We start from the raw sequence: 10,000 nt of genomic DNA, 5'->3' as shown, positions 1-10,000 counted from the left end.
ACTCCTAGGACTTGTCGTAGGTAAAAAAAAAAATACTAAAAAATATTCTACGCAAAGAAAATTCTTACTCCTAATGAAAGCGAGCGGCCAAACAATAGATTAGTAACTGCGTATGATTATCAGAGCATCGTGTGCTTTACAATATCATCGTTTTGCCGGATTTTTTACTGGACATGACTAGTTCCTCTCTTCTATACGGTAAACCACTAAATTGGTAAAGAAGAGTACCACATTTAGCGTTTCTCTTCCAACTAAGTGAAAACCATGCTTTGTCCTGAATAAATCAGATAACTACTAAATTTCGTTCAAACAATTTTGTATAGGCCTACAATTCTAAATTAACATCATGCATGTTTTTGCTTTTTCATGTGCAATCTGTCTGTTCTCAGAGAGCTCTGTCATAATGAAGTAGTCCTGTGCCGCTGTTTTTCTCTTTACGAGTTCAACATCGCCATATTCCTCAAATCGTTGTTTCGAGCACGAACATGTTCGAACTGGCGAACGCAAATGCTTTGTTTGGCGGCTATCTGCGGTACTTAGGAACTCCTAACCGCCCTTTGGGTTCCTCGTCAGCTCTCCTAACTTTTGCTAAGAGCGACTTTAGGAGAAATGGGGTCCTAAGGGCAGCAAGGAGATAGCCGCCAAACAAAGCATCCACGTTCGCTTGTCGAACGTTTTCGTGCTCGAAACTACGATTTGAGGAATATGATCATGTTGAATTTGTAGGTATGATAGAGTACAAGAATATCTTTTTGTGACGGTTCGTTAGCTAGGGTCGGTGCCATGGGAGTGCGTGTGTGTCACACACCTCAAGTACCATATTTCGCTGTTTTCCTCGGCAAATCTGAGATCTTTAGTTGCCTACTCGACAGACTTGGTAAGGCGGTTAAAATACCGCGTCATTGTTAAAATGAAATATTACTAGAAATATTCGATATATGCATATCATTAATTCTTGTTGATATTTTTTTGTTCGTTTCATAAGTTAGGCATTGTTCCTAATAACTTTATCATATTATACCTATTGACTGACCACATAAGAGACGTTGCACAGAGGTAATATTAATGGGCGGGGCGGTCTTCGTGTGTGTGTGTGTGTGTGTGTGTGTGTGTGTGTGTGTGTGTGTGTGCGTGTGTGTGTGTGTGTGTGTGTGTGTGTGTGTGTGTGTGTGTGTGTGTGTGTGTGTGTGTGTGTGTGTGCCTGCATATAAAGAGAATTCACAGTGACAAATCCAGATAAAGGTACAAATGAGACTGAATAACTTGACAACGCAGGGGATGTAAATGAGGCGTAATTGTAATTCTGATGACTCAATCGAACGCCTCAATTACTTCCCTTGCGCTGTTAAGTGATTCATTCCCATTCATACCTGTATCGACGTGTGTATATATGAATATAAATCTATATCTATCTGTGAATCTTTCTAATCATACACCTCTCTTCTCTTCTCTTATCTTCTTTTTTCCTCTCTTCTCTCTCCTGTTTATTTCCTCTCCTTACTCTCACTCTTTCATACACACATACACCTTGTGTGCGCGCGCACGTGTGTGTGTGTGTGTGTGTTTTTGTGTGTTTGTGTGTGTCTGTGCGTGTGTATGTGTGTGTATATATGTATATGTATGTATATATATATATATATATATATATATATATATATATATATATATGCGTATTTATGTATGTATGTATATATATACATATTAATACATAAATGAAAAGCTAGCTTCAACGCACAAATGCACGTACATGCACACACACTTTTTACACACACGAGTAAAGGAATCCACCAATGTGCTTAGTGCCACACTTGACGGATTCATCACCTCATATAACATGTGTATTTCAGTATGTATCTCTCTGTCTATCAGTGATGGATAACCTAAATAGATGATTTGGCTATATTAGTAAGAATACTTTTTAGCTAAAATAAGATATTCACCCAAAATACCCATAACAGCTCACAAATTGACCTCTGACCTAACCATTGGATGTCATCAACATCTTTCATTAACCCTTTATTGCAGCGCCTCGAAAACCAAGCGGTCCCCCAGCATGGCAAAAATCAATGTTCTGTTACAGTGGGAGTCGTACTAGCTTTAAGGGTAAGCAATTCTGTGTTTGAATCCATTTCGAATCCATTTGCAGTTATCATTGGCGTCATAGCAGGGGTGTCACGTAGGGGGCGGGCGGCAGGGAATGCTAGGCCATCCTCAACCTTTCCAGGGACCAAGGGGCCTCCAAAGGAACTAGACATTATACATTTTTCAGCTTTGTGCTACATTTTATCCAGAATAATATTAAGCTTTGAACATAAATAGAACACATCTCCAGGCATACATGTTTTGATTTGTGTGCGCTATCGATGTTATTGCATTTTTTTCTGAAATAATAAAAGGATGGCTCCTTGCTTGGAAACTATCGCCTGTCACATTCACTGTGAAATTAGAAATTAGATAGCAAATTGAATATCACTGTTATATGTAGAATATATAGTGCACCGGAGCCCATTAGGGTAGTTAACGACCTTATCATGATTACGATTACAGTATCTTTGAATGATAAACCAGAGAGATTAAAGGGCATCATGTTGGCCTTAGCACATTATTCGACCAAAGTAGTCGTCCAAATAGCCTCAAACCGTCTTTGAAATTCTTTCGGCTCCCTCCGCGCTTCGGCTCTGGGGCGGCGTCCTCCGCCAAAGAGGGTGGCGCCCTTTCGCCCATGGCCCATCTTCCTTTCTTCACTAATGCTGAGAAACGTACAATTCAGCATCGCCAGTCAGACATGCCGTACATATATGAATATATATACATACGTACATACATACATATGTGCGCGCGCGCGCGTGTGTGTGTTTGTGCGTGTGTTTGTGTGTGTTTGCGTTTGTGTGTGTGTGTGTGTGTGTGTGTGTGTGTGTGTGTGTGTGTGTGTGTGTGTGTGTGTGTGTGTGTGTGTGTGTGCGTGCGTCCTTCCCTTTCCCTCTTTCTTTCATAATCGTTGTTATGAAATTAATACTGAATCAGGTTTCAAAATGAATATTTTCAACTGTGCATAATGACTTCCATGCCTTGGCAATTGTATTGCAGTATCCCTCAGTTCTTTCTTTATTTTCTTCAAACATTTCATAAGTTTCCCTTCGACTTGATCTTGATTGGGAATTCTCGTCATAATTCATCCATTTTCGTCTTTGGTTAAATCATTAATTCCTCAGACATTTTACATGTTGATTTTCTTCCACAATGTTAAACTTCTTCTTTTCTTTACTTTTCTTTTGTTTTGCCTGTATATTCTTTCAGTAATTGTCTTTGCTAGCATTTATGCCAACAGTGTTAAAAGTCTTGTAGTTCCTTGAAAGAGCCTTGCAGTTTTAGTCTGGTCAATATTGGAATAGCTGTCTTCTGGATTATCTCGGTATATATGTTTAAACTTCAAGCAGTCTTGCAGTAAACAAAACTATTCTCAAAGGCTGTATCACCAGCTTTAAAATTCTGTTTCACACGGATTATCCCAACAAGAGATGTTTCACTTTAATATGAAATTTATAAATCAAAAAGGTGTATATTTTATACCTCCTAACATATACATTATCCTCCTATTGAAGCTTTAATGTAATATAGAACGGGAAAATGTGCAAAAGTAAATGGAGTGAATCAGAAGGAAGGAGAGATAGAAATTCAAGGAAAACAGCTGGACTGTTAATATTTAAAAGAAGTAAGTATAGATGAGCTTCTTCAACTTATTCAGTGTTATTATGATTGTCAAAAACTATTACCCCTCTATATTTTAGAAATACGTAAAATACAGCTGTTTTTTTTTCTTTTTCCTTCACTATATTTTTCTGAGCTGGATATATATTATTTCTGTTTTTTGATGAAAGGATTTCAAATAAATGGGATTCAAATGCATTGTGCAGAACAAAAGCATCTGTCAGCAAGGGCATCAAGTATATCTGGAAATGGTCCCTCTCCAGCAATCTTTACAATGACAATAATTGATTTTTAAAAAATGGATGCTTATGCCAAATTATAGTGAGTGTGAAGAGGCCCAGTCCTTAATGTACACAATAACCTGGTGTTTCTCTGCTCTAAGCATTGTTAATATATATAACATGGTTTTAGGATACATTATAAAATGAAGAATAAAACATGGATATCTCCATTATTTATCATACTGGGAAAATTGGAAATACTAGCTTTTCTCAGCTTTCCTCTGGCACTAAGTGACACTGTGCCAAAATGTATGTTTGTATACTCACTCCAAATCAGTGGCAATCAAAGTCTAGTCTTAATAAAGAATACTTGCCTTTACAATACTAATCATCTCAAGCATATCTACCTAATAACACTAAAGTTTAATCAATTAATATCAATGATGCCTCCAATAATATAAGCAAATCATAACTGTAGTAACATATACAAATAAAAATGATCAGCTCACATACAAAATCTAATGTAAAGCAGAAAGTCCATTAAATGGCCTCAAACATTATTTTCAAAAAATAAAAAAAGTTTGTACAATATATTGTCTATATTTTCACTGAAAAAATAGTACAGAAAAAAATTAAATACATATATTGGTAAAGAAACTAGATACCTTATTACTTCAATGTTTTATTATCACAGACAGTTTGTGATTGAAAAAATGTGAAATATAACATTGCAATGTACCTTAATGCTACTTCATTGACAACAACATAGTTGCCTTGGTTATTTTCTTTCTCTTTTCTTAAGTAGGCATTTCCTACTAGAGGTATTATCTTAATGGAACTTCACTCCATTTTTACCAAAAAACGATTTCATTCTAAATCGGAATGATGCTAAAAATGGAGCTCCTTTATATCATAAACCTTAAAACAGCCTTATAATCACATTATCATTATATTCACTGACCCTGATGTTTCAGGTAGTATCACATCTGTGAAATCTTTAAGCCAATAAAATTCACGTGTTGGTGTTCTTGTGCATGAACATGTGCATGTGCTTGTGCATGAACATGTGCATATGCATGTACATGTGCATGTGCATGTGCATGTGTATGTGCATGCAAGTATGCATATATGTTAAGTTAATAAATACTATATCTTATATCAAGATACAAAACTCAATAACCAGGTAAAATGAATATTTGGCTCTGTTGATCATATCTAGGAAAAAATTATCTCTTTATGTGATTCCAAACAGTTCAGATCAACAACCATATCCAACAGAAGTATTCTGAAACCAGTTTCATAAGCCAATGAGGTCTACACTCCCCTATATACACACAGCAAATTTTGAGGACAAATGACACATCATGGCTATAGAAAATAGACTGAAGAACTTAAAACACATAACAGTTAGTTCAACACTGAATAACATTATATTCTTGTTTTGCACATAGATGGCACAAGCACTTAAGTCACCAGGCAGTCATACAGCAGGCCTAACTGATATTGCCTGTTCACCCCTCCTCTGGGAAGTGTTTTTTACTTCTATTACTATTATCATTGATTTTAACATTATTATCATTATTATGACAATAATGAATACAGAAACAATAATGATAATAACATGAATAAAAAAAAATCCACAAAAAAGGAATAGGATAAACAGATGAGGTTAACTCCTTTGTAATTAAGAGCTTCTGGCACGATCTATGTCAAAAAACTATAAAACAAAAAAAAAACAAAAAAAATCAAAGTGGATGGTTCATGTTCCTGCAATCAATAGGCGATTCCCCAAATTCTAGAATTCATCAGTTCAAAACCCATCTTAATAGGAGGTTAAACATAATTGCAGAGAATTATAATGATTATTATCTTTCACAGAAAATTTGGTCCTGATAGCAAATCATCTATTCAGTCAGGTGGGAATACTAGAAGGTTAAAGTGTAAATTTCCAGGAGTACTTGATGACAAGATTATGCTGCCGGAAGAAATAACATCTATACAGTACATCTTTTAACCATACATATTGCTCTGCTGCATAATACATATACAATCTGTAGGGTGTGTAGTATCCACAACATATAGGGCTATACAAAAAACAGCTATTCTTTGTATGGATTAAACAGATCAAATGAATTTTCATTTCCTAAGAGACTTGTGTTATCTTAGGTCAGAAGAGACTTTAATAATCAAAAAAAGTATTATATACCAATTAAAGCATAGTTCCTTTGCCTATTTATGTCTATACCTTGTATGTATTATGAATCATTATTTTTCAAAATCAAAATCAATCAAAACAATATGCAAACTGTCTTCCAACATATAAATAAATAGAGAACACATGGACATTGCTAATCCTGTAGCCATATCTCAATGTTTCCATATATAAATAAATAAAAAAATCAGTACTACTATTTCTTCTAATTCTATTCACAGCCCACACAGAGTGAAAAGCCTCAGCTAAATTAAACCAAATCACAAAGTAATGCACATTGTAGCACCCAGTGAAAGAGGTATCATATATTTTCATAGTCAGGTTCACAAGGAAACTTTAAGTCTATTAATTGCATAGACTGCATACATAAGGTAGTCTGCAACAAATACTTAGTTCTTTACTTTGTAGGCCTTCACACTTTCCAATGGAAATATCTTCATATTTCAAGATTTTTTTACATAAATGCAATTAATCTGCACTTTCCTAGGCAACATTATTACATCTTTATTTGAGCCACAAAGATAATAAACTATGTAGAATTAATTTGTTAATATCACTAAACACACACTATTTATCAGTTTAGAAAATACATACTCTCAGCTACAAAACGACAATTATTTCTCGACATTTTAAATGCTATTTGTACACTTGCTTGGCACTAATCATGCATAAACACTTTAATCTCAACAATAACATTCATTCTCAGTATTACACCCTAATTGCTTCTGAAACTGCCTGCTGAAGACATCACATTCATGTTTCCCTTTACATTTCCCTTTAGCACAGCCCTTTGTATTACAGGACTGATAAACTTCGTCTTATATATCTTTTGGAGGTTCATACTCTGTTGTCTTGAGGAACTTCAAACCATCACCAGTGAGAGGTGATGAAATAAAGGGGGAAATCCAAGCAACTGACCATCTCCTCCCCAACACATCAACCACATTCTGACGGAAACTCAGGTTATAGTCCCGGATGTTGTGTTTCATCTCATACTGAGTCTGACCTTGGCATATGGCCTTAGCCTGTATCAGTAACAGGTAAGAGACCATTAGGAGAGTGACTAGACCTAGTGTGTGCAAAGTAGCTACAAGGACACCCCAAACATTTAGAGCTCCAAAGAGAAGACCAAAATGAGGAGCAAGCAAGCAAAGGAAGAAATATACGACTGGGAGATTTATCGTTTCATATACATAATCCCACTGATAATATATTCCATATAAAGCTCCAATAAAAATATAAAAGATTCCCATAAAAAAATATCGGTGGTTATGGTAGCCAATGCAGCAGCCTGGAAAAAAAGAATAAAAGGTATTAGAAATAAAAATCTGCAAAGACATACCTATCTTAGCAATGGTTATGTATACAGGACTGCAACATTAATGAATACTTGAAAGCTGCAAATCATTTATTTCTCAAACATATAATGTAAGTTTCAGATGGATCTACTAATTGACTACTAGGTAGTTAGGCACTTGTGGAACCATCTATGTGCAGAAAAACAAAAACACATATGGTCTAATGCCCACAGTGTGTGAGGTAATCAATTGTCTAAGAACTCTAGAATAATAATAACAATCATCTACATACAGAAAAATTAGTTTTCAAAAGTCAGTTTTGTCAGTGTCTTATTAATGAAATAAAAATTTAGATAATGGCAGAAAGATAGTATCACCCCATCATTAAAGAAAAGATTCTGAGAGAAATTATATAATTCAATTCAGATTCAGTTAGGCTAAGTTTGGAGTCCAATCAAGTCATATTGTGATCTCAAGTCACATATCTTTCTGCTTTTTCATGTACCGCATTCTTTGGTAATATATCTTGATTATAATTTTTTTAATGACATAGGTCCAAAATATATCAATCAGTAATACCATTTTCTTTCTGCTCAATATTTGTAGCTAGTAGCAAAAGTTTGTTTCTTTAAAACATAGGTCATACAGTCATTTCTTTAATAATAATCTCTTGGTGACTATACATACTACAAGGCACTTTTGTCGCACTATTCAACTTCAACAATGCACACTGTTTCTGAGCTAAAATTAATTGACTAATATTTTTCTTCATACACATGGCAGTTACCCTGTAAAACAACTTCATTAAATGGAACATACTAGTATCAGCTAATACATATAATCTTAACAAAAAAATACTTTATGATTACAGTATGCACCTTCAAAATGCTGGATTTCTTTATTTCATTTCAAAGTCTTGTAATACATTGGAAAACTTGACCAACTTATAATGAAGTGTATTCTTTAGAAGGTAATTCTCCCAAAATCCCCCCCCCACCCCCCATCCCAATCATGAAAGATAATGGAATGAGAAGCAATTCTATTCTTCTTGGTTACAGTGACCTTATTTCTTGGGGTTAAATCATTACAACAAATAAAATAATGACTGACTTTGCTCAAATATAGATTCAGTCCCAGACTACAATGCACAAAAATACCATAGATTACCTGTAATCTTAAAAGTAATAATTTCCATGCAAGAATATCAAATGGATATTATTAAGAAAAAAAAACATACAGTGGATAGAGGGTATTTACATCAAAATGTCTGCATTAAACTAAACTATGTTTAATCAAGATTCATGGTCAGAGACAGGTAAGAAACATTTTCTGTTTTGCCAAATCAGACGTTATATTTTGATAACTCTGAACTAAACATGAACTAAATGAACTAAACATATTTATATGCAAAAACAAATGAATAAATGAATAAAAAAGTGTAATCTATAAAGTCTAATGCAACAGGTAAATAATGAGTTGGTAACATTTAGTATCAAGTATCAAACACAAATTAAATAGAATTAACCAGAATCAAATCTACCTGTAAATTTGCAGTGGTGGTCCCTCTTCAGTATGCATTCATCACATATGTGGCAGTGATATGACCTTGGTGGGTAATTCACCTGACAAATTGAGCAATACCTCCAACCTGCAATAGATGTTAACATTAAAAAAGTAATAGCAATAATGATGATGATGATGATGATGATGATGATGATGATGATGATGATGATGATGATGATGATGATGATGATGATGATGATGATGATGATGATGATGATGATGATGATGATGATGATGATGATGATGATGATGATGATGATGATGATGATGATGATGATGATGATGATGATGAGATGATGATGATGATGATGATGATGATGATGATGATGATGATGATGATGATGATGATGATATGATAATCATGGTAATGAAGATGATGATGATATGATACTCATGGTGATGATGATGATGATGATGATGATGATTGATGATGATGATGATGATGATGATTGATGATGATGATGATGATGATGATGATGATGATGATGATGATGATGATGATGATGATGATGATGATGATGATGATGATGATGATGATGATGATGATGACAACGACGATGATGATGATGGTAATGATCCTTTAGAGTCATTATAATCACTAATAAAAACAATAAAATTCATAATGCTAATGCTTATACTATTACTTATGGTGAAGCTAATCAGTAATGTCTAAACTGTCACTATTTTCAGCAATAGCAAGAATCAAGAACAGAAATACAAAAGTTATATTATTAATACATTGTTCTTGTTGTAAATATTTAACATAGATAATAATAATTAAGGTTCCTTCACTTTGCCTGATATTGAACTAGTTAAAAGCAATTATCAACCATTCTAACACACTAATACTAAAAGAAAGAACGAGAACATAAAGCTATGAATCTGAAACATAATAAGTCAAATGATTAGTCATTAGTTGAAAGACAAAAATCCTCACCAGGCTTGAGCACAGACGGCAGAAATGATGTTCTTCCACTAGCATCTGTCCGTATTACGAG

At 34.3% G+C, this 10,000-nt stretch overlaps 1 protein-coding gene across 2 annotated transcripts in view; it reads right to left on the bottom strand.

Annotated features, from left to right (window-relative positions):
* Nucleotides 1-4,595: 4,595 nt before the first annotated feature.
* LOC122256427 (putative palmitoyltransferase ZDHHC24) overlaps nt 4,596-10,000 on the bottom strand; it is an 8,150-nt gene continuing 2,745 nt past the window's right edge. For both annotated transcript variants that reach the window (XM_043021098.2, XM_043021099.2), the window contains 3 exons: nt 9,940-10,000; nt 8,980-9,087; nt 4,596-7,432 (listed from right to left, as the gene is read on the bottom strand). The exon at nt 9,940-10,000 is cut by the window's right edge and continues 212 nt beyond it. In XM_043021098.2, the coding sequence (XP_042877032.1) occupies nt 6,960-7,432; nt 8,980-9,087; nt 9,940-10,000 (642 nt within the window). In that variant the 3' untranslated portion in view covers nt 4,596-6,959. The remainder of the gene's footprint in view (nt 7,433-8,979; nt 9,088-9,939) is intronic.

Source organism: Penaeus japonicus, unplaced genomic scaffold, assembly GCF_977035675.1.
Source record: "Penaeus japonicus unplaced genomic scaffold, GWHDUDI00000001_assembly GWHDUDI00000009, whole genome shotgun sequence".
Lineage (NCBI taxonomy): Eukaryota > Metazoa > Arthropoda > Malacostraca > Decapoda > Penaeidae > Penaeus > Penaeus japonicus.
Note: the sequence above shows the minus strand (reverse complement) of the source record. Positions and strands in the feature narration are given on the sequence as shown.